General features: G+C 39.3%; 1 protein-coding gene and 1 pseudogene across 1 annotated transcript in view; both read right to left on the bottom strand.

Moving 5' to 3' along the window:
- Nucleotides 1-1,636, bottom strand: part of LOC115068258 — a 7,393-nt pseudogene extending 5,757 nt beyond the window's left edge.
- The window catches only part of Mycbp2 (MYC binding protein 2), a 343,026-nt gene extending 319,001 nt beyond the window's left edge, over nucleotides 1-24,025 (bottom strand). Inside the window, 1 exon segment of the mRNA XM_029558112.1 lies at nucleotides 23,447-24,025. Coding sequence (XP_029413972.1) covers nucleotides 23,447-23,742 — 296 coding nt within the window. The 5' untranslated portion in view covers nucleotides 23,743-24,025.
- Between the last annotated feature and the right edge of the window lie 1,998 nt (nucleotides 24,026-26,023).

The following is a 26,023-nucleotide window of genomic DNA, read 5'->3' as shown; positions in this document are numbered from 1 at the left end:
ATCCAGCAACAACTAAAAAGGATAAGAATAAATATGAATAAATACAAAATTCAATCATTGTAATTCAGTGTAATAATAAAGAAAACAAAACAGGATCACTTCAAAGAGGCAGAAAAAGTATTTTACAAAACTCAAAACCATTGATGATAAAACTCCTCAGGAAAGTAAGAATATAAAATAATTTACTTCATCTAATAAAGATGATCTATTTAAAAATTTATATTTAACAATATGCTTAATTATATCCCATGATAGAATAAATACTTCCGCTGAGTATATAAATGCAAGGATTTCTACTGTCACGCTTCTTTTTAAAATAAGTAGGTGAAACAAAAGTAAAAGTCCTAGTTGTTGGAAAGTAAATCATTTTCATCTGCAGACAACAATTATTAATGTTAATCCATAATAATAATCCTCAAATAAGGGACTTAAAATTGATTCAATGTCACTGCAGTCAATTTTTAAAAAATCAGCCTGTCTATAAAACACCAATATAAGTTGAAGATTTTCTATAGAAAGGATATTTAACCTTTTATGTAATTAATGAAGTTAACGATACTGTCATCATTGTATTTAAGCATCACTGAATAAATTAGGTAAGTATAGTCTGATTACCAAGCAGAAACCTTTTATTTACTTAACCCAGAAGGCTAATTAGTAATAAGAAAAGGAATTTTAACAGTTCAAGTTGATTTAGGGGAGATGCAAACAGATATTCTATTTATAGTTGCGATCATTCCATCTTATTTGCAAGTTTTCAATTGAGGAGAGGACATAAAGCTATGTCAGCAGTGGGCAGAGCAGAGAGAAAAAATGAAGAGTGAATGAATGTGGAGACGAAGGGGAGAAGAGGAAAATCTCTGATATGTGAGACTCTCTAGATTGCCTCCCGCATACTACACTCTACCCTCTACACTCTACACTGCATACTACACTCTTGTAATCTATTCATACCAAGCTTCAGAGAAACACCCCAAAGAGTAACAGGAATTAATTAATAACTAGGGACTTACACACATTAGCAACTGCAGCAGAAACAGGTAACAGAAAGACAAACAGGTCTCTGATAACACTGTACAAGATGAATGAAAAGGAGTAGATCTCCAAAATAAGGCTACGTTCAAAGACGCAACTGCAGTGAAAATAAAGGTATCTGGGGTTAAATTCTATTCATTATTATTCCCATACTAAAGTATCTACTTTGATTTGTGTTTCCCCAAACCACACACTGATTCAAGGATTCAAGAGGCAGTGGCTGTTTTGATAGATGATCTCTGGTAGGGAAAATCACAAGTGATTTACAGAAAGAAAGCCAATAAAGGATGTATCATGAAGCCTGAAGTTGATTATCTTGATGGGTAACTAGAGTCTAATTCTACTAGAGAAGTCTAGCAGCCAGTACAGAACACAGTTCATAGTTATTGCAATTTGAGGTGAGAAAAATGAGAAGATTATTTACCAACTTCCCATCAGCACTGGTTGAAAGCATTTTTGAGTACGAATTTCTGGCTTACCCTGCACAGACACTTTCAGGCACAAAGTCACAGATGCTTGCAATAGACAAAATGAAGAGGAATGTCAAAGGGATACAGCTGGGACACTTGTGTAATATCTCCTCAGAGATAAAACCCTCCATCTTGTAAGGGAACTCTTTTAGATACAATGTTCTAAGGGGGCAGGGACATGCCATCCTGCAAGAAAGATCTTTAAGAAACAGGATATTGAAAGGGAGATGAAACAATGGATTTTTTTTTGTTTTTTTATTTTGTGTGTGTGTGTATTTCATACAGAGCATCCCAAACAATCATATTCATCTTCATACCCACATCCCAAATGGCACCCTCCCATAGCATCCCCACCTGCAACAGGAGCCCACATACTCTGTCATCCCTGTTACTGTCCACTGTGTTATCAATGCCCCCAGCCGTTACCCAGTGCTAGTCCATCCACTGAGTCTAGTCAGCCTATCTAGAGTTCCTTGTTTTAGAAAGACCAGCTCTTCCTCATCTAGCAGCAATCAGTTGCCAACATTCCTTTAGATAAGATTGGGGCCTGCTGTTCATTTTCCCAGTTCTATGCTGGGTTACTTACTGACTGGGAGTCTCTTGGTCCACCCTGGCCAGCAACTCAAAAGAAGGTATCTCCTGTGTGGCATGAAACAATGGATGTTCTAAAGGGAGGGGAAACTTTCCATTCTGCTCAGTATACAACTCTATAGCTTCAAGAAGTCCCTGAAATTGACCAGATTCACTAAACTCCTCCCTCCTCAAGCATATGTAAGCCTTAAGAGCGGCTAAGAGACTCTCACACCAAGAGGCTCAGACAGAGTAAGTTAACTTGAAAAAGATGCTCTCCAACCTGTTGAGCTGTCTGCAGGCTGTGCAGTGCACAGATTTCTTGCTTTTGTGACCTGTCACCCATGCTGGGTGAGCATTGGTACTCCAGCTGAGTCATTTCTGTTCCTGTAAATAACTCACATTCATATTCCTGTATGTAACCCCAATAAAATTCATTGGTTCACCAAGTTGGTATGCTTACTTTCATTTGCTGTTGGTTCCCTATCTGGGGTAAGTAGCCATTTGTTCACATCTCCACAGGAATAGTGTCACCCAAGAGACACTAAGAACATTTGCTACAGTATCTCTAATCTAAAAGATGACTTTTTCTCCTTTTCTAAACTTCTACTCTACCTTCCCTTTCAACACTAACTTCTATTACCTTCTCTAACCTAATTATCCAACTGTAACTTCTCCAGCTTCTGAAAAAGGAGGTACTAGCTAATAGTGATCTTTTTAAAATCTGTGTATGTGTATATGTATACATATGTTCATGTGTGTATGTGCACATGTATGTGCATGTATGTGGAAGCTAGAGGATAAAGTCAGGATTCTTCCTTGATGCTCTCCATCTCATTTTCTTTTGAGATAGTATCACTATGTAGCCCTGGCTAGCCTAGAACTCAGTATATAGACCAGGATGGCCTTGAATTCAAGAGCTCCACCTGCTTCTGACTCCCCAGTGTTGGAATTATAAGTATGTACCACCATGCCTCATTTTACCTATTTGTTTGTTGTTTACTTGTTTGTTTGAGACATGGTCTCCTTGTAACCCCAGCTGGCCTGGAACTCACTATGAGACCAGGCTGTCCTCAGTCTCACAGAGATCTGTCTGCTTCTGCCTCCTGAGTCCTGGTATCAAAAGTGTGTGCCACCATACCTGGCCTACCTTACTTTTTGAGACCAGGGTCTCTTACTGAACCTGGAGCTCACCAGTTGGCTAGTATGACTGGCAAGCAAGCTACAGGGATCTGCCTGTGTCTGCCTCACCAGCACTGGGGTTACAGATGCACAATAGCATGCCTGTTTTTTAATGTGCATGCTGAGGATTCAAACTCAGTTCCTACTGCTTGTATATTTTACCAACTAAGCCCTCTCCCCACTCCCTCGTTTCATCTCTTAATGCCACCTTCATGATTCTGTCTCAAACACCTGTTCAAATGACCTCTAGAAAAGAGGCAATTTGTGATGTTCATGAAAAGCCTTTGAACATACTGAGCATAATGTATCTCAGACATGACTGAGAAAGTGCTAGCAGTATACTTTTCAAAACAGAGCTTAAAGAGACAAGTTTTAGCTACAAACCAGACTTACACAGCAAGTATAATTAGGTCAATATCTGAAATCATAAAACCTACTGAAAGAAGCAAAGGAAAAAAATCTGAGGAGAATATCAAGAAGGGCCCTTGGGGGGGGGGGGAAGGCTCTTCATCCTCCCTATCTAGATGAAAGACATTGTTATTTCTAAACTCCACCTAATTTCTTCATCATATTCTAACACCAAAGTGACTCTCAGGTCTGTTCCATTTCAACTACACATGCTACATTTTATCAACCTTACTTTCATAGCACTTCTTTTTTAAATATTTTCTTTATTATTTTTATTTTATGTGTATGTGTATATTGCCCACATGTATATAAATGCACCCATGTCATGCAATCCCCATGGAAGACAGAAGAAGGCATTGGATCCCCTGGAACTGGAGTTATGGACAGTTGTTAGCTGCCATGTGGGTGCTGGGATCCAAACCTGGGGCCTCTGCAAGAACAGTCAGTGCTCTTAACCTCTTCAGCCCCACAACTACTTTTTTTTAAAGCTGATCTTGTTTTGGGGAATTGCTCCTTTTCGTTCCTCTTTTAAAACGCTACTAGTGAATTCTACAAATTGAGCATTTATCACCGTGTTCCCTAAAAATCTATCACAGATCCACACTGGTCTCAAATAAGCAAATACTTGGAACCTAACAATCTGTTTCTAATTTTTCTAATCTTAACTCTGTCCCTTTCATTCTCATTCACTCAGTTCCCCAGATTTTAGTTACTGCCAATATTTATGTTTTGCACTTTTTAGATTTTTACCCTTGAATTCACAAAGCTGCAGTGGTAACTATTACCACCTATCTCAGAGGTCAGCAAATTGCTGTCTAGAGGCTAAATCTATGTAAATAAGTCACACTGGAACAGCATGTTCACTTGTTTATACATTGTTTATGACTGTTCTCCAACTAAAAGAATAGAAATAGTTACTATAGAGATTCTATGGTCCACAAAACAAATTGATTATCTGGTTAAAAACATATATATGACATCAGGGGTTAAGAGCACTGACTGCAAGAACCCGGGTTCAATTCCCAGTACCCACATGGTGGCTACGAACTGTCCTTAACTCCAGTTCCAGGGGAATCAGAAGCCTTTTCTGACCTCCACAGCATTGCACATACAGGTGCACTCACATACATGCAGGCAATATACTCATACACATAAAATAAAAATAATAAATAAAATATTTTAAAAATATACATGACATTGTATGTCCTGTTCATATATGTTGTACACATAAATAGCTATATACACATGATATCAAAGAGCACATGTGCTTAACTGGATTCCTAGAAAGAAATGAGAGCAATAGGATGTAAAATAATATTCACAGGAGCAATGACTAAAACTGGCCAAATTACATAAGAAAATATACATATTTAAGCTCAATGACCACCAAGTAAGATAAGCACATACTAAAGAACCAAACAAATCTCCACCATATTTGGCTAACGCAGCCAAAATGCTAAATCAAAAAAAAAAAAAAAAACACCTCTTAAAAGGAACTAGAGAAGGGTGACATACAAACACAACCAGTTTCTTAATTCTTTACAACTAAATGTTTTTGACAGAGAGAGAAAAGGACAGAAGGAGGGGAGAGGGAAATGAAGGCTGAAAAACCAAAAAGCAGATTATAGACAGGAGTCAAAACTTAAAAAATAGCCAACGCGCCAGGCATGGTGGTGCATGCCTTTAATCCCAGCACTCAGGAGGCAGAGGCAGGCGGATCCTCTGTGAGTTCGAGGCCAGCCTGGTCTACAGAGTGAGTTCCAGGACAGCTGGGGCTACAGGGAGACCCTGTCTCAAAAAGACCAAAAAAAAAAAAAAAAAAAAAAAAAAAAAATAGCAACAGAGGTGTGAAATTCTCAGCTTGGTTATTTTTAACTCCTTTCTCCAGCAGCTTTTCATGAAAGACAGTAGAAATCACTAGAAATTACAAACCCAAAAGAAACCTTTCTGGTCACAACAACTAAGAAAAGAGAGTCCTGTAATGTTGGAGACCATAAAGAAAACCTTGAAAAGGAAAAAAATACAGAAAGTGGTTTTGTAATCCTGTCTATAATCCACATGTCTTGGGCTTACTCCAGAGTTACAATGATATAAGTCTAATCATAGCAGTACACCAAAGGCTCTGAAATCTAAACTCAGATTTGAACCACCACCACAAATTTGCTGTTTCAAACAAGTGGGTTGACAGTCTGCTAAACAAACAACAAAAATCAACTTTCTACAAAAAAAAAATTACAATAAACTCTGGAAATTATAAAGCATACCACTTACAATGTCCAAAATACAACCCAAATTCTCATAATGCAAAAAGCATATATATCAAAGGAAGAGATAATCAAAAGATGCCATTTCTAAAATGATCTATGAGGCACATCCAACCTGCATGGACACAAGTGGCCAAGGACACCTTTCAATGTGGCCCAACAGAAAACTAAACTTAAACTATTATGAGATTTTTTTTTTTTTTTTTTTTTGCATTGTTTTGTTTGTAACTGGACTGTGAAATTTTTAATTGTGAATTTGGTACATGACAATACCATGCTGTAATACCAAAAGGCTAGATACATCTGATATACTATAATCATGTAGCAAAGATTTTTTTTTATGTATTTTAAATACGTTCCATTAAGAAAAGACAAATACTGGGGCTGGAGAGATGGCTCAGCAGTTAAGAGCACTGACTGCTCTTGCAGAGGACCTGGGTTCAATTCCCAGCACCCATATGGTGGCTATGAACCATCCTTAACTCCAGTTCCAGGGGACACTCATACACATAAAATAAAAATAATAAATAAAATATTTTTTAAAGAAAAGGCAAATACAACTGAAATTCATAGAAAGAAGTTCTCAATACAAAATGAGAAATTGAGAAATTTTAAAACGCTAAATGGAACAATATAAAATTTTTTAATTCATTAAATTATTTAATAAGAAAATGGAGATAACACAGGGTCTTGGAACTTGAAAATGCAGCAATAAAAATTACCCAGTCTGGGCTTTCAAGATGACTGAGCAGGTAAATGTGCTTGCTGTGCAAGCCTGATGACCTGAGTTCAATACCCAGAACCAACATAAAAGCCAGGTGCAGTGGCTCAGGTCTGTAATCTGAGAACTAAAGAGATGGGAGGAAGCTGAAGAGCAGAAACAAGAGATTCTGCCTCAAAACAAAGATGGAAGGAGAGAACTAACTCCTGAAAAGTCCTTTGATTTCCATACATGTGCTCGCGTACACACACACACACACACACACACACACTCTCTCTCTCTCTCTCTTTCTAAACAAATTTTTTAAGCTACTCGATTTTAAGATCAAGGAGGAAAAAAAAAGATTGACAAAAAGGAAACTGAACAATTAAGAGACTTACGAGGAAACTCAAAAGTTTTATCATAATTGTCCTTGGAAACAATATCCTTAGCCATCAGGGAAATACAAGTTAAAACTTTGATATTCTACCTCACCCTAGTCAGAATGGTTATCATCAAGAAATAAATGACAACATATGCTAGTGAGGATATGGGGTAAGAAGAAACCTTATCGCTGTTGGCAGGTGTGAACTGGTATCTATCACTATGGAAACTGGTGTGGAAATTTTTCAAAAAGCTAAAAATATAAACCCACCAATACTACTCCTGGACCTATTCCAAAAATAAAAATAAAAAACAAGAAAAACTCTTATTGCGTATCACAGATATTTGCATATGTATGTTTACTGTTTTATTCACAATAGCAAAGAAATGGAATCAGGCTACATGCCCATCATGCCATGCATAGGACTGTCCTCTGACTGGCAAGCTATAGACAGGGGCCTTCTTCCCAAGCTTGGTTGCACCTGCTTGCTTAAGATCATCACAAACATGACTGTTCAGGCTCTGAAAGAAAGGAGGGCCAGGGAGTCAATCACACCTCCCAACTAATTGGCCCTAGTTGCACAAGGGGGTGGGACTGAGGGGATACCAGTGGAGGAAGCAGTAGAGAGGCTTTCTCACCATTATGTATGGCTGCTGGGAAGTCACAATCTATGCCTGAATGGAGACTTTCCAGTGTGGCCTTAGGAGGGGTGCACCCACACTCCTGTAGGTAACCCCTCACTGCCTGCCCTGTAAGTAAGCCCAACAAACTCAAATTGTACCTTGCTTTGCTGTAGGGACCAAAGGAGGAGGGGACCAAATGTTGTTTGAGCATCCCAGAAGGAATTTTAGTAACACCATCCACATATATATAATGAAAATGTGGCTACATATACACAAAAGAATTGTATTCAGGCTTAAAGACAAATAAAATTTTCAGTAAAATGGATGCAGCTGGAAATTATTATATTATGTAATTTAACTCAGACTCAGAAAAACAAATACTGCAAATTCTCTCTCATGGAGATCCCAGCTTCTAATTTTTACATATGTGTACTTACGTGGCAGTAAGAATGGATATGGGTCATGAAACTAGACCATGAGACGGGAAAATGGTTTTAAAGAAGGTGGGTTGGGAGGTATTAGAATACCTATGAAATGAAAGTGGAAAGGGGGCCAGAAGGTACAAGTTGAGGGGGATGAGAGGGGAGGGGAGAGGAAGAGAGGAGGAGCATCATCAAAAAGTATGCACAAAATGCCATAATGGAATTTGTCACTTTCATGCTAATTTAAAAACATTAAATCAAATTAAAATGCAGTGCATTGAGGGCAAACTGCCAAAGATTTTCTATCAGAAATCACAGAGCTGAAAGGACACTGGAAAGGTTTCACGGAAGTGCCAAATAAAAACAAGTATCTATTCAGACTTCTATGTCACCTGAAATATCCTTTAGGAATGGAAGGAAAATAAAGACATTCTTAGACAAACAAAAACAAAGCTTACACCAACAGACTGTTCTATAGAGGCATGCTACAATAAGCAGGAGAATGAAAGAAAATGCTCCATCTTCAGGAATGAAGGGTATATATGTATATTGTAATCACCAGAGCACAAATTATTAATATAAAGGATATTCAAAAGGGTAATATACACTAAGATACAAAAAGGCAAAAAAAAAAAAAGGAAAGAGAAATAGGTAAATGAAAGAGACAAAAATACACCTAAAGCCAACATAATCAGTAAATACATTCAACATTAATAATCTAAACACTCCAATCAAATGGCGAACACTGACAGAGCTGAATGTTTTTTAAATGAGAGGCAAAAATCCTACACATGCTGCCCATACAAAAGAAACGATAAACATAAAAGTAAAGTTGAGTCAAAAGTAATGCAGAGAGAAAAACTGACCAGGAACATAGGAAGCATAAGAAATTTGGAAGTTATTTGTGTATGTATGTGTGGTGTGCGTGTGCGTGTGCGTGTGTGTGTGTGTGTGTGTGTGTGTATGTGTGTGCCCCTGTACTCATGCACCAAGGCCAGAGGTCAATGTTGGACTCTTCCTCCATCACTCTCCATTTTATTTTTTGAGACAAAGTCTGTCACTGAACCTAGAGCTCACCATTTTTGCTACACTGGTTGGACAGTAAACCCCCAGGATCTCTCTGTCTCCGCTCTCAAAGAGAAGGGCTGGGTTTGTAGACTCTCACTGCTGGGCCTGGGAATTAGTTGGGTAATGGGAATCTGAACTCAGATCCTTCCACTTGCAGAGCAAACATCTTACCCACTGAGCCATCTCTCCAGCCCCTGGAGGCTATTTTTCTATCAGAAAAACAAACCCATCCAAGAGTATTATTGCAAATAGAGATGTGATAACAAAATAAAAGGAATGGGATAATGTGCCAGGATTTTTTTTTTAATTTTATGTATATGAGTGTTTTGCCTATATGCAAGCACACCACGTGAGTGCAATGCCTGTGGAGACCAGAAGAGGGCATCAGATCCCTTGGAACTGGAGTTACAGATGGTTGTTAGTCACCATGTGGGTTCTGGGAACTGAACCCAGGTCCTCTGCAAGAGCAGTTAGTGTTCTTAACTGCTGAGCCATCTTTCTCCAGCTCATATGCCAGGATTTTTAACAACTAAAAATATATATCTAACAGAAAAGACTTAAAATATATAAGACAAACATTTGATGAAATTAAAGGGCCAAAGGCAAAATTACAATTAGCAAAATATTGTTATTTATTTTTATTTTATGTGCATGAGTGTTTGCTTGCATATATGTAAGTGCACCTATGTCATGCAATGTCCACAGAGGCCAGAAGAGGGCAATAGATCCCCTGGAACTGGAATTATAGATGGTTGCTAGCTGCCATGTGAGTGCTGGGAACTAAACCTAGGTCCAAGAGCAGCCAGTGCTCTTAACTGCTGTGCCATCTCTTCAGCCCCTGAGTAAAATATTTTTAATATCTCTCTGTAGCAACTGATAGGATTAAACAACAACAACAAATGAATACAGATATTTACAATGTTTAAATAACTCTACCATTGAAATTAATTGATTATGATAGTTAATACTGTCAACTTAATTAGGTTGAGAGACACACCTAGAAGATTAGGACAGCACCCCTCTGGGTATGTGTATGAGGAAATTTACAGAGACTATTAGATAGTATGGGCTCTGACCTAATTTATGGCCGATGGATTCAAATCCTGAATAGATTCTAGGGGCAACTGTGGAAGACAGGGCCTAGTTAGAGGAAGTGGGTCACAAAGGGTGTGCCTTGAAAAGGTTTATCTGGATTTTGACCCTTTCCTGTTACTCCTCTTTGCCTCTTGCTTTCTGTGAGGTGAGCAATTTTGTCCACCACACCCTTCTCCATGATGTTTCTATTTTGCCAGAGTCCAGAAGCAAAGTTGACCGTCACAGCAACAAAAGTCTAACAGTGACATTTATAGAAGTCTGCGTCTAAAAACAGATGTTCTTTTTAAGTGCAAAGAGTACAATTACCAAGACAGACTATATCATGGGCAATAAGACATATTTCAAAATCACATGATTAGAAAATAACAATAATATATTTGATATTACCAAATATTTGAAAGTTAAATAAATTCTAAGCACATATTAGTCAAATATAAAAGCCATAAAGAAAAGTAGAAACCACCTGAACTACCTGAAAAGTAGATAGTAATTAAAATATTTAGAATGCAACTAAAGTAGTGCTTAGATGAAAATTTAAAGCTTATTATATTCATACAAGAAAAGAAAAGCCCAAAATCAATGCTCTAAGAGTCTAGAAAAAAAGGGCAAGATAAACTCAAAGTAGAAAGAAAAAAAACTGATGAAGGGAAAGTCAATACACAAGAAAATATCAACAATATATTAATAAAATAACAAAGCAAAAGCTGATTCTTTGGACTTATTAGCAAAACTGGCACACTGCTGGATAGAATCATCAAGGGAAAAAACTTCATATAATAAACAAAGTATCAGAAATGAAAGAGGGATCATCATTATAGACCATGGATATTAAAATAGTAAAGGAATACTAATAAAAAATTATGTGCATAAACTTGGTAACCGAGGGCTGGAGCAATGGCTCAGTGGTTAAAAGCACTGGCTGCTCTTGCAGAAGATGCAGTTTCAAATCCCAGCACCCACACAAAGGCTAACAACCTTCTGCAACTCTAGTTCCAAGGGATCTGAAGCCCACTTCTGTCCTCAGGGAGCATTGCATGACACAGGTGTACATATATACATGCAGGCATAACACTCATACTCATAAAAAAATAAAAATAAATCCAGGAAAAAAAAAAACTTGGTTAACTGAGATGAAACGGATCCACTGTCTGAAAGACACAAGCTGTTAAAACTTGTACATAAAGAAATAGTCTGATTATGCATACTATGTATAGAAAGTAAATCAATAATTTATAACCTTTCAAAGCATAAAGCACCAAAAGTTTACTGATGTATTCGATCAAACTTCTAAGGAAGAAAGTATACCAGTTCTGCAATCTCCTTTAGAGAATAATCTTAATTTACTTTATGAGGCCAGAATAATCCTAGTATTAAAACCAGACATGGCAATGAAATATCAGAAAAGTACAAACCAGTATCTATCTTGAATGTAAATGTTAAAATATTATCCACCACGACCAAAGTGAAATGCATCCCAGGTAGGTATGAATTATCTGAAAATAAATTAACATAATCTATCATACCAGCAGGCTTGTTACATGATAATACCAATAGATGCAGTAAAGGAATTTGACAAATCTAACCCCCAATTCATGATAAAAATTATTCATAAACTAGAAACCAAGAGCCACTCCTATACTTCAAAAAAGACTCTCAAAAAATTACCAGTAACATCATACATAATGGTGAGAAATTATAAGCTTTCTCACTAAGATCAGAAGTAATGCAAAGGTGTGTCCTTTCCCAATTCATTATGAAAACCTGAGTTAATGCAATAAAACAAGAAAAGGAAATAAAAAGATTTGCAGATTACAAAGATAGAAATGAACTGTCTTCGTTTGAAGATAAAACAACTGCCTATGTAGGAAATCCAAAAGGACAGAAATTTCCTATAATAAGAGATTACAGCATGGCTACATAACACAATGTTAGTATACAAAGTCAATTGTTTTCCCTTACACCAGTAACAAAGAAGAAATTTAATATTTAAAAATACTGCACCCCAAAAAATGAAATTTGAAGACATAAATCTAATAAAATACATGTAAGATCTAAATTAAGAAAACTGCAAAACTCTGATGAAAGAAACTAAATAAAAATCAATATTCTGCAGACAGAAAGGCTCTACATTTCCAAGATGTTTTTCTTTCTAGTTACTCCGTTGATTAAAAAAATCACTATATCTCAATAACCATCCTAGCAGGTTATTTCATGGATTTGGACAAACATTCTAAAGTTTATATGGAGAGACAAAACACCCATAAGAGCCAACACAGTATAAAAGAAAAATGCAAATTTTCTGACTTCAAGATTTACTCTAAAGCTACCATTAATCAAGACTGTGTGGTATTAGAGAAACGAAAGACAAACAGAACAAAGACCAAAATAACTCAGAACAGGCCCACATAAATATTGTCAGATGCCATTTAACAAAAGAACAAAGCAATAAATTAGTCTTTTCAACAAAAGGTGATATAATGACTGGACCCCAGTAAAGAGGAATCTAGATACAGATCTTTCATTCTTCACAAAAATTAACTCAAAATGGAAAACAGACCTTATATGTAAAACACAAAACTCAATGGCCTAGAAGACAGACTAGGAGAAAACAGAGATGCCCTGAGTATGGCAAGAGCATTTTAGAAAAAGCACTAAGGCATGAACCGTGAAAGAAATAGCTGATAGATGAATGTCACTAAAAACCGAAAATACCTGCTTTGCAAGATAGTCTCAAGAGAATGCGAAGACAAGGCATAGACTAGGAGAAAATATCTACGAAAGACACATCTGTTAGAAGACTTTACCCAAACTATATCAAGAACTCTCAAATGCACCATAGGAAAACAATCTGACTGAAAAATGAGCCAAAAAACTCGATACTTCCCGCAAAGCAGATAAATAGCAAGCACATAAAAAGGTGCTCCACAACATGCTCTATTAGAGTACATCAGGTTAAAACAACGAGATGTACATATCACAATGTCCAAAATCACTACATTGACCAGGAATAGATGAAGTAGACGTTCTTGTCTCCTAATTTTAGTGGAAATGCTTTGAGTTTTTCTCCACTTAGTGTGATGCTGGCTGTGAGCTTATTGTACACTGTCTTTATTACATTAAGATATACCCCCTGTATTCTTAGATTCTCCATGAGTTTTGTTATGAATGGTTTTTCTCAAAGGCCTTTGGTTTCATGTGGTTTCTGTTCTTGAGTCTGTTTATGTGGTGGACTACATTTATTGATTTATATACGCTGAACCACCCCTCCATCTCTGGGATGAAGCCGAATTGGTCAAGATGAATAATCCTTTTGATGTCTTCTTGCATTTGGTTTGCAAGTTTTTTAAATACTTTATTATTTTTATGTTGTGAGTGTATTCCTTGCATGTGTATAAGTGCACCCATGTTGTACAATGCCAGCAAAACTCAGAAGAGGGCATCAGAGCCCTTGTAACTGGAGCTATGGACGGTTGTTAGCCATCCTATGATTGCTGGAAATCAAGCCCAGTTCCTCTGCAAGAGCAGTCAATGCCCTTAACCGCTGAGCCATCTCTCCAGCCCCAAGTTTGCAAATATTTTATTGAGAATTTTTGTGTCTATGTTCATTAAGATTAGCCTATAATTCTGTTTTGTTATTGGGTTTTTGAATCAGAGTAATCCAGATTACAATTAACACAGAGACCCACAAATGGTCAATGTGCAGAGAATAAGAGACTGTGTTCAGCCCTAAATGGGACACCTACACCCTCTCCTCTCAAGGCTCAGGGATCATTGGGAAGAAGGGATGAAAAGTTTGTAAGAGGCAGAGGTGGTGGATGGATACAAGGAAACTATGTTGTCTGAACCACACAGGGTAATTGCACACATAACCCACAGCACTTATGACAGCATGCCAAGACCTGTACAAACCCAAGCCAGACGGAGACCCAGCATGGATGGGAGAGGTGGACAGGAAACCCCAGTTCTATCTGAGGATTAACTGGCAACTGATACATGCTGGGAGAGTCAGTTTTCCATACTGGTAATCTTACAGTTTTCTTTACCTGAGAGACTGACCAGACAGACTCCAAGAGACAGATTCACACCAAAGAGCATAGACCTAAAAAAACCTGGACATGCCTTTAATCCTAGCACTTGGGAAGCAGAGACAGCCCAATCTCTGTGAGATGGAGGCCAGCCTGGTCTACATAGCAAGTTCCAGGTCAGCTGGGGCTACAGGGCAACCCTGTCTCAAAAAAACACAAAAAAAAGACTAATAATAGAGGACATGAAATGAAGAGGGGTACTAAGTTGGGGTTGGAGGGGCGAAGGGGGGGCCTGAATATGATACAATACATTGTATGAAATTTTGAATTAATAAAAATATTAAAACGAAAAAATGTCCTAAATCCAGAACAATGACAATACTAAATGCTGGAGGGAACAGAGAGCAACACAGACTCTCATACACTGCTGGTGGGAATATAAAATGGTACATGAGGCTGGAGAGATGGCTTCGTAGTTAAGAGCACTGGCTGTTCTTGAAGAAGACCTGGGTTCAAATTCCAGCACCCACATGATGGCTAACAACCATCCATAACTCCAGTTCCAGGGGATCTGACACCCTCTTCTGTCCTTTGTGGGCATTGCATGACACGGGTGCCCTTGTATACATGCATGCAATACATACATACACATGAAATAAAATAAATAAATAAATTAGAAAAATGATACAGCCATTTTTGAAGAGAATTTGGCAGTTTCCTACAAAACTAAACATATCCTTACCATATGACCCAACAATTATAGTTCTTGGAATTTATTTACCCAAAGAAGCTGAAAACATGTCCATGCAAAAACCTGCACATGGATGTTTATAGAAGCTTTATTTGTAACTGTCAAAACTTAAAAGCAGCCAAGCATTCCTTCAGTAGAATAAACTATGATACCTCCAGACAATGGATATATTACTCAGTATAAAAGAAGTAAGTTATTAGTTCAAGGCCAGTCTGGTCAACATGGTTAGTTCCACACTAGTCAGGGCTACATAATGAGACCATGTCCAAAAAAGAAAAAAAAAAAAGAAAGAAAGAAAGAAGAAGCTATCAAGCCATTAAAGAGAAGAAGCACATCATTAAGTACCTCTGGTAGATTTTATCAAATATTTAAGAAGAATATCAAACCTATGCAATTTTTTAAGTGCAGGGAAAAGAATTACTATATAATTCATTTTATGAAGATAACTATAATAATGAAGTCTGACAGACACCCAGCAGATCACCTATGTGACAAACATTTATGTTCAATTGTGTTGAAAGCCGGATTTCCAGATAGGTCCATCAGCACTATCAGAGAAAGATTTTTTTCTGCAGAAAAGGAGCTTCGAGCCCCAACAGCAGCTGTAGCTTAAAGTGTAACAGGATTCTTTCTGTGACTCCTTTTGGAAATGTTTCTCTTCTGAGAACCAGAATTTCTTAACTCCTGCTGCTCAGACTACAGCAATAGGAAACATATATTCCCCAGTTGTATCACTGAGAATGGGCTAAATAGAACCACCTCTACTTCCACGTGTTCTTACTGGGAACACTAACGGCTGACCCCCAGGGCCTTACAGGGTATCATGTCCAAGCTCCAGGGTATTGCTGTCAGTACAGCTATCAAAAGACTGTTGATGCTGTTAACAGGTCAGCAGCTTCTGGCTAGTGTGGTGTATGATGAGACAAATGAGACCCACAGGTTCCTCTTTGCTATAAAGCAGATTTCTAGCCTGAAATGATCACCATGGGATCACACATTTTTAAAGTAATCAGCTCATGGTGCTTGCTTAGCCTCTGCAAGCTAGAAAAGCAAATTCATACCTGGGTTATGTGTCAAATCCAGTCACAATGAATCACAGTCTCTTTTCAAAGCAGAAAAACTATTCATCCTCCTTAATGAACAGTTGGTTTCATCTGTTGTCAGAACGGATATTTAACAGCAGTAGAAGTTTCTAGAACAGCACTGACAAACGCAAGCCCAGCCATCCTCAGTAATTTTTCCCATGTACTTATAGGCCAAAAGAACTCTTTAACAACAGTATTAATTAGATTCAAATAATTAATAAGAATTTATTTGCTAGCAATTTAGTAGCCATTTGGAAAAGAATATACATAAACTAGTAAAAAATATTTACTTCAATTCTGAAATAATGACAATTACTTAGTAGTATGACTTGTGCAGCTACTAGGCACCATAACAACTCTCCCCGTGGAGTTCTACATTTCTCACAGGTAATGCTTAATTGGTATCAAAACCACCAAAAGCCCAACTCTGCAAAAATAGGACACCATCAAAAGGAATGTAGTATGAACTAAAGTCAAAACCAAGTATTTTTTTCAAACTAGTAATTTTTGACAGACAGGTCTGTTTCCTGTTTCTTTTGAATTTTTGAAATATCACATGGTATTCCTGTGTATTTTTTGTGATGCTTTGGAGTACCACAGTTCAGTTTAGGAGCCACTGTCTGCCTTTGCGTGTGTGTGTGTGTGTGTGTGTGTGTGTGTGTGTGTGTTTTCTTTTCTTCTTTAACAAGTCCAGCGCCTTACAGCAGGTTGGTTTTCAGTTTGGTATAGCCAGAAGAGGGGAGGGGAGTAGATGGATTAGGAGAGGCAGCATAGACTCCTGCATAATCTTCAAGCAAGCATTCCCTACTCAAAGGGAGGCCATTTCTACAGGCCTGGAGGGTTCAGGAAAATTTAGGGGTCCAACATTTATAAATGCATCAATTCCAATGTCCCATTCCAAGGGTTAGGGTTCCATTTCTTCAAAATAAGATGGACAGTGGCAAAGCCCACCTGTGAATTCAACCCATCATGGATGCTCTGCTAATCTTAAAAGTAAGCCTTTGACCTACTGCCTAGCATCTTATCCCTACTGCTAAAAAAAAAGCTTAAGATGTTGTGCCCACCAGGACAGTCCCTTCCATATGAATTGCATTCCAGGTGACTGTTTTAATAGCTACACAGCTGCAGCACATGCTGAATGTCAGCAGCAGCAGTGCTCAACTGACATTATTAGAATGTGGTTCTCATCCAAGCCAGCACATAACCTAGCTTCCTAAGACCACTCCTGGCAGCAACTGAAATGACTAAAACAAAGATAACACACAGCAGAACTTACTGTGGAGGGACTCAAATGAAGAAGTTCAACTGCAATGCAGTCAAAGAAAGGCCTCAGCCAGTACCTTGAGGGCTCAGGATTGGGATGGCCCTTTAAAATTGTCACGTCTCAGGACAAAAGAGCCAGGTGCTTATATATCTACACAGAGCAAACCCTGGATGCAATGAACAGGAGGCATGCCTTTAGGGGAAGCAGCTCTGTTGGCTCAGGACATGCCTTGGGGAAGCACTCAGCTACTGTCAATTTTAGCTATCAATACTCCCCAAAGCTAGAAGAGCATGTGCCTCAATCAGGGCGAGGGGGTGGGTAACCCGGGAGGCTAACTGCAGCTGCTGCCACACCACCACTGGACAAGGACACTAAAGCACATTAGCTAATAAATACACAAAGAGTAATAGAATTATAAGAAAAAAATCATTTTTAAGCCTTTAATAAAATTGCTGACTCAGGAAACAGTTCTCAAAGGATATTAAAACATTAGGTAAAAGATACAGTGTGCTAGTCATTACCCCCACAGTTATTTGCTCATTAAAAGAGAAAGACATAAATTAGAGGGAAAAGTTCCATATTTGCACCACTACAGCAAGAAAAGCCAGCAACCTGACTGGGAGAAACATGCAGCTAAAAAATCTACACAAACTGTATGAATCTTAAGGTCTAACATTCATTTACAAGAAATATGGGATAAAAGACAAGAGAGATGAACAGTATCTCAGGACCTGTCCTACAGGGAGCTAACTTATACAGCATTATAGAAAGGTAAAATAGTAGCAACAGTCAGAAGTTAGGAATGGGAAGGCCTAAAGAAACTTTCTGAAGTGATGGAAATATTCCGTATTTGACTGTGGTGATGATTCCAAGAGTCTTCAAATAAATGTTTAAATATGGTGAATTTTATTGTATATAAATTAAATCTCAATTAGCTTACCCCTCATATTAACACTTTCTTTTTTTAAAATCTAAATTGCACTTTTCTTATGTTAGGAGACTAATTCACTTCCCATTTCTACCAACTAATATGCCACAGAGAAATAGTCTTTTTGCCTTAACATGTATATATAGCATATAGGACTCCACAGATGGAACAGTCATGTGAAGAAAATTACTACCCACCCACAAATAAAGATGCACATATACTAATTCAATTCCACATCATCCCCCAGTCCATTTCTATAATAGTGTCTCTTCTTAGCTCAAAACCCTCAAGGTTTTATTATCTTCTGCTTAAGTCTAATTTTTCACTTCTTCAGCTGTCCTCCCTTTAGCCAATTTTTCCATTTCTAGAATGAATCCTCAGTCTTCTCCTTCCTGATACCTACCTTATAGCACTAAAACAAATCTGAACATTAGCTGCTGTCTTGCCTCTGCTCAGGCAGTTGAGCAGGCCTAGAGTACTAGTCCTTTGTCATAGAGGTTATGCTTTTGGTGATGTCATTTAACATTTTCATGAGTATCTCTCTGCCTTTGTATCTCTCTACCCCAGACAGACAATACACTCAAGACTAGGAACTGCAACACCTAAGTCTTTATAAGACCAATGGTTAGTTCTAAGTAATAACCCTCATTTGCTGCATGACTACTTAACCTCTTATAACCCAAATTATACATATATAGGATGGGCTCAAATATCATTTCTGTTCTGTTTTGCTTTGTTTTGAGATAGGGGACCATGCAGTCCAGGCTAACCTTGAGCTTGCTACACAGCAGGGACCAGCCTTGAACTCCTGATCCTTCCACTCTAACCTCCTAAATGCTGGGATTATTAGAATGTACTACCTACCACACCAGTCAAATGCCATTTCTAACAAGAAGAAACCACTGAAGGAGCTAAGTGGATCTAGCTGACAAGAAAGTAAACCCCCAACTTGGGTCACAGCCTCTCTTATTACTTCCAGTATTACTGTCCTCTGCAACTGCAAGACCCCGTCCTAACTCTAGATCTCAGTCTATTTCCCTCCTGGCGTCACTTCCCTTTTTACCATAAAGTCAACCAAAACCTTTCGATTTCTATTTTTTTTTTTTTTAACCTCCAGTCACACTTGAACCCTGAATCAATAAACGTTTTCTACATTTTTCTTTGGATTAGCAAAGTTTGTAATGGGCTGCTTGGAATTTTAAATGTGATCTTAATAACAATAGTGGCTAACATTTAAAAGACATTTACCATGTGTGAGCACACAGCCTTTGAATAGCCCTAAAATTTGTTTTAGAAACAGTCAGGCATGGTAGTGCATACCTGTAATCCCTTCACACAGGAGACTGAGCCAAGAGGATCACTGAGAGTTTGAGATCATCCTGGCTACACAGGGAGACAGGGTTACATGAGCTCCTGTCTCAAAAACCATAAAACAAAACAAAACAAAACATTCAGGCCAGGTCTAAAGGCAGGACTGTAACCCCAGCTATCAGGAGACTAAGGAAAGATTACAAATTCAAGGCCTGCCAGAGTTACAGAGACCCGCCTCAAATACACACACACACACACACACACACACACACACACACTACATACACACAGTCCAACTTAACACGTAAAAAGAGGTAAAATTGGTCTACGAGCTCTAACATTCTACCACTGAACTATGGTGCTTTCCAAATGCAAGGTTATAGAGCCATTCAGAGAGAATGAGTGAAACTTTTTTTTTTTTCCTGTCTTGCCTGGCCAACCACTTTCCCCAAGACAATGATATAATTTTGGCCAGTCTCATTCACTCAAAAGCAAAAGTATTCAGTCACTAAATACATGAAAGTTATTCCCACATACAACCATCAGTGAGACAAAAAAAAAAAAAAAAGAAGGTAAGACTCTTGCCTTTTCTCCAAGTCCTTAAACCCCTCAATTTCAGCAAAGAAAACAAAACTCCTAATATTTAATAGCATATTGCCAAGCACTTTACAAACATTTGACCACCTAATCTATAAAACAACCCTCATTATTGTTATCTCTATAGGAAAACTAAGGCATGAAAGTTATATAATATACTCAAGGTTACACAACTAGCAAATGACAGTGTCAGGATTTAAAACCAGTCTAGTGTCAGAATCCAAGCTCTTAGCCACTTTGTGAGAATGTCACCAAAATTGACACTCCTTTAGGCTTGAATCCATCTGACACCTAAAACGTAACTTATGATAATTAGTCAACACTGGCTGGTAATGTTTTGTTACCTGAAACACTAACTTTGTTCTCATCTCAAGGCCTTTATAATTTCCTAAAATGCACTTCTAGATCTGCCTCATTATATGTCAACTTAAATGTCAATTCCCAAAGAGAACTTTGCTGACCATGTCATCTAAAGTAGCCCCACTAGAAATGCGTGATCACATGAAACTGGCTGTATTTCCTTCATAATTATCAATCACTAACAAATTATCAATTATCTATTTATACCGCTGCATCAGTGCACATCCCAAGACACTGTCTGTTGTGCTTACTGCTACATCTTTGGCACCTACGACCGTGCACACCAGAGACACTTGGTATTTAGTGAATGCATGCCAAAATATTTTGCTACCCATTCAGATTACCAAAATGGATATAGTACCCACCATCACTAAACTGTCTGTATATTTACAAACACTCCTTCCTTTCTACACTAAAGGAAGATCAACCCTTAACTTTTCTCAATGGCTAATCTGCCATTATTGTAAAACTGTCTCCACTGACTTCTATCAATATATCCTCACTCTCAAATCCTTACCATCTTTCTACTTGTGTTCCCATAGTTGAATCCCATCTGCTCTCTCATATTTTTGAGAAATCTTCCTGCATATCCCCCCAGGTTACTCCACCACTTTCCATCACCACCACCTTAATGCATGTCTCAGATATGACACTTGCCTCAAAAGTTATCCGTGACCTGGAGACTAGTGTCAATATCTTTAACATTTAACACTTCTGAAAACTTACACTTTACTATCCTAGAACCTGAGGGGCTACTGTTTCATGGTTCTTTTCTTAATTTTCTCATCTCTTTTTTCAGTTTCCTTTATTGTCTTTATTATCTTTTTTCTCCTATTTTGTGAGTATCTCCTCTAACTCAATGCCCTATATAAATAACACTAAGTCTCAGTTCTTCTTTCCTCATCACCTTTAATTAAAAAAAAAAAACATTGGATTTTAATCCAAAACTCAATAAAGAGAAGTTGCAGGTGAAAACAGAAAAAAAAATGTGAACTGAATACAATAAACAATAATGTTATAACAAGCATTAGCAGGCAATATCGAACAAAGAAAAGCTGGTTTCCATGAGTACTTCTGGAAATACCTGAACCAATTCCTCATTACATTTCATTGACAGATAATAGAAAATGGCTCAAACTAAAAGTCACAAATTTGAAGTAGGTGATTAACTTATATTGTTTGTCTGATACTGTCAGTGCAGTTCCAGATACACAGAAGTCATTATTACTCAAAGCAGGAATACACACACCAGTCACAGAGTATTGCATGAGTCTGGAAGCAACATACATATTTTAAATCTTTTCGAGGGGTTTATACAGATATACCCACCCACAGTGCAATAATTTAGGGATACACAGTTCAAAATTATACCTAATTCTCAGAGTAAATGTCTTAATATAGTTTGTGCTGTTTTCAAAAGACAAAAAAAAATAAATAAAAAAAGAAACCCTTGTGCCATTCTTGCCTTCATTTTAGATAGTAAAGAGTAGTTATGCACATTTAAGTCCATAGACTAGATCACTGATGTACCCAATCATGTAAACAGATAAGACTGGTTTATCCAGGAAAAAAGGAGTGAACAAAGCTCTACCTTTACAACCTCTCCAAAAGATAAGGCACAATACATACTGATCCACCAGCTAGACTTTACAGACTAGCCCCTTTCATAATAGGAGAAAAAGACATCTGATTATTGCCTAGTAAACCACAAAGATTTAGTAAAAACTCTTTACTAAACTCATTTAACAAAATCTTACTACTATGCCTTTCTCGTGTACTGCAAAGGCTACAGGAAGAGATGAAGGCACTCCCAATTACCACTGTCAAAGCTGGTGAAACAAGTCAGTCACCATCCTTCAGGGTATAAGGCATGTAAAGGCATGGAAAAGAAAACAATAGGAGAGCCTTGAGTCAAAAAGATGCACCCATATTTTAAGGATAAGAAAATGAAAGCAGTGTAGCATCTCTATCAAGGAAGCTGAAGGTGTAGTCCGGGTAATTCAAAGAGATCTGGGAGCTACTTAGGTTTTTGAACTGAGGGCAGTTGAACCCTAAACCAGTTATATATTTAAGTTCTTTGGTTTTCCCATTTTTCATACAAAACCCCCTCTACTCTCAAGCCTCTAACAGGAAATAAAACTGAAAATGAAGGGAAATGGCCTAGTAGGACATCAGAACACGGCTGCAGCTACAAGCACGTTTCAAGGCCAAAAGGCCTCATAATCAAACTACAGCTCTGGAAATCTTTATCAGCACTTTTCACATCTACATAAATCTCCCATCTGTATCCCCTTATTCATGAATTTCTTAAAATGAAACCCCTAGCCTGAGCATCTAAAAGTCATTCTACAAACATCAGCATCTTTAACCTATACCATTGCTCCCTTTAGTGAAAAGCAGCTTTCTTTTATGGAGGACAGCGAGAGGAAGGAATGTGATGGGGAGGGGGCGTGCAAATAACATTGCTGCAGAGACACTGGAACCACGAATGCTTCCCCTTACCACTATTGTAAATTCTCATGTGCTACTGTCTGAGCCCTCTACCCATGCCTTTTTTCCCAACAATACACAAGTCTCATGACTGACTAGCACCATTACCCTCTCTAGCATCACCGTATGTTCCCAGCTTCCCTGCCTCCCCCCAAAGACAGAGACAGACAGACAGACAGACAGACAGACACACACACACACACACATACACACGCGCGCGCGCGCGCGCACAGAAACTGCGGTCACCACACCCTCTTGCTATCTCCATTAAGTGCTTCTATCTAGAGCTGACTGAAAGCGCGGCGATACGTACGTGGACACACACGCACGGGTACACACACAGACACACACACCTACACACACACACACACGGACGCGGCAGTGGCGCAAGGAAGGGCGCCCGGGAGACGCACCTGGAGGCCGGGTGTCCAGAGCTGCTGCCCCCCTGGTCCCTGTCACTGAGCGCAGCAGTGTAAATCCTCCGGTAGCGGTCCGCCAAGGCCCGGCCTGACAGCAGCAGCTGATAGTGAACCCGGGAGTCCGCGGCGGACAGCCCCAGCCCCGCCGCGGCCACCGAGCCGTCGGGAACCGGCATGAACAGCGCCCCCGGCGCCGGGGAGGAAGAGATGGTGGCGGCTGCGAAGAAGCGGTCCACGCCGGGCCCCGAAGAGGCGGCGGCGGGGGAGGCAGTCGCCGCGCACATCATCATCCTCTCGGCGGACGCCGCCGCCGGATCCCCGAGGGCCGGGCGGGCAGGCACGCGCGTCCTCACTGCCCTCAGCCAAAGACCACGGCAGTGGCGGCGGCCTCGGGCTCCCCCAGCAGGGACACTACAAAGACAGAGACCTCCGCCGACGCCTTCTTCTCCTCCCTCCTGCGCCGCCCTCACCGCTGTTGGGGCAGCTCATCTAACCCCGCCACCCGCGGAGTGTGAGGAGGAGGCGGTGCCGCCGCCACCGCCGCTGCCACCGCCGAAGCTGCCCGCAATGGGAGGCGACCGGACGCACTGAGCATGCGCGCCGCTCCGCACATGCCCCGTAGTGCGAGCTGGCCCTCCCGCCAGCCCCACCCCCTCCGCTGCCTTTCCCTCCGCCTCCCGGCTGTGAAAGGCAACGAAGCGGTTTGGATGCTGCCCGAAATCCACGTCTCCGGGTTTTACGAGCAGCACGAGGAAGAGTAAGGCGTGTGCCCGGGAGGCTGCCTTCGGCCAGCGTTCTTCTTCAGGCGATAGGGTTCCCTCCTGGTGAGAGAACCGGAACCTGAAGGACAGCTGGAACGCTCCTATGAGTCTCCAGCTCTCCTGCTGCTGCCTGGAGTCAACCTGACAATGTACGATTATTCAGAGTGCTGCTTAGGGCATAGCTCCAGAGGAAAGCCAGTCCACGTTAGCCTTTTACCAATTTGATTAAGGATTTGGGGAGCGGGGCGGGACGTCGGGGACATTATATTTGAGTTTCTTCATAGCTTTGATAGCCTCGAGTGATGGCTCACTCCTGGAATCTCAACACTTGGGAAGCCAAGGCAAAGTATTACCCACAAGTTGGAGGCCAGCCTGGGCTACATAGTACGTTCCTGTTCCCAGCTTGAGCTATGGAGGAAGAACCTGTCTCAAAGAACAAAGAAACAACAACAACAAAAAATCACAAACGAAAAGGCTTTGACCAACAAAAACAGTTTTCAATGCATCTTTTTCCTCTATGAAAATGTAATTCACAAACCAGAGTCATTCCCAAATTCTTGCTCTCAGAATCTCTATCAGAGCGAAATCTTTAGCAATCACAGTTTTCTTAAATAGTCTTTTAGTGGCTCCTTGTTTGCCTTATAAGTAAACTTTTATTTTCACAGTATTCACATAATGCCATATCTTTTTCTTATCCGATTTCAATTACCAAAGATGATTCTTGACTATAACTAGAAACTATACTTGTGACTAAGACTATATTATCTGTGTCAGGCCTGCCTAGCGATAATCTTGTTTTCTACAAAAATGTAACATTTGACAGGCCTCTGTTTCAAAGTAGTCTACTAATCCCATGTAAGTAAATGCTCCAGAAACATATACCAATAACTTGATTCCTTTTTTAAAAATTTTTGAGTCTTACTCTGAAAAAAATCTACCTAATTAATGGTCCTGATAAAATCATTTCCAAGTCCTGTCACTCCATTATATCATTCACGTACTTACTGGATTTTATATCTGTGCCTCTTCTTTGAATGGCTTTATCTTTTAAAGAAAATTAAGAAGTTTAACCTTAGGGTTTAACTTACAAACAAGGGGGCTGAATAGATGGCTCACTGGTTAAGAGCACTGGCTACTCTTGTGGAGGGCACAGGTTCAGTTCCCAGCATCCACATAGCAGCGAACAACCATTCATAACTCCAGTTCCAAGGAAATCAGACATCTCTTCTGACCTCCGAGAGTACTCACTGCACAACACTTTTGTACATACAGGCAATACACTCATACATATTAAATAGAAATAAATAAAATATAAAAAATAAAAACAAGGAGTGGTCTATTAGTCACTTCTCTGTTGCTGTGATAGAAACACTGACCAATTTATGAAAGGAAGAGTTTATTTGAGCTTACAGTTCCAGGGGAATTACAGTCCATCATGGCAGGGTAGCATGGCAGCAGAGGTGGCTGAAGGAGGAGCGGAAGCTAAGTTCTACATCTTCCAGCAGGCACAGGAAACAAGAGGGGAAATGGAGATCTGGCAAGGCTTAAGAACTCTCTAAGCCCACCTGCAGTGAAATGCTTCCTCCAGGATAGCCACACCTAAGACCTCCCAAAACAGCACCACCATAGAGCCTATGGGGGACATTTTCATTCAAACCACCACATTCCACCCCCTGGCCCCCATAGGCTCATGACCATATAAAATGCAAATGCGTTTAGTCCAACTTTAAAAGTCCCCATAGTCATTATCAGTCTCAATACTATTCAAAAGTTCACAGTCCAAAATCTATTCTGAGACTCAGGGAAATAC

Source organism: Nannospalax galili, unplaced genomic scaffold, assembly GCF_000622305.1.
Source record: "Nannospalax galili isolate Female #2095 unplaced genomic scaffold, S.galili_v1.0 scaffold408, whole genome shotgun sequence".
NCBI classification, from domain to species: Eukaryota; Metazoa; Chordata; class Mammalia; order Rodentia; family Spalacidae; genus Nannospalax; species Nannospalax galili.
The sequence above is the reverse complement of the archived record's forward strand: the minus strand, read 5'-3'. Positions and strand labels throughout refer to the sequence as shown.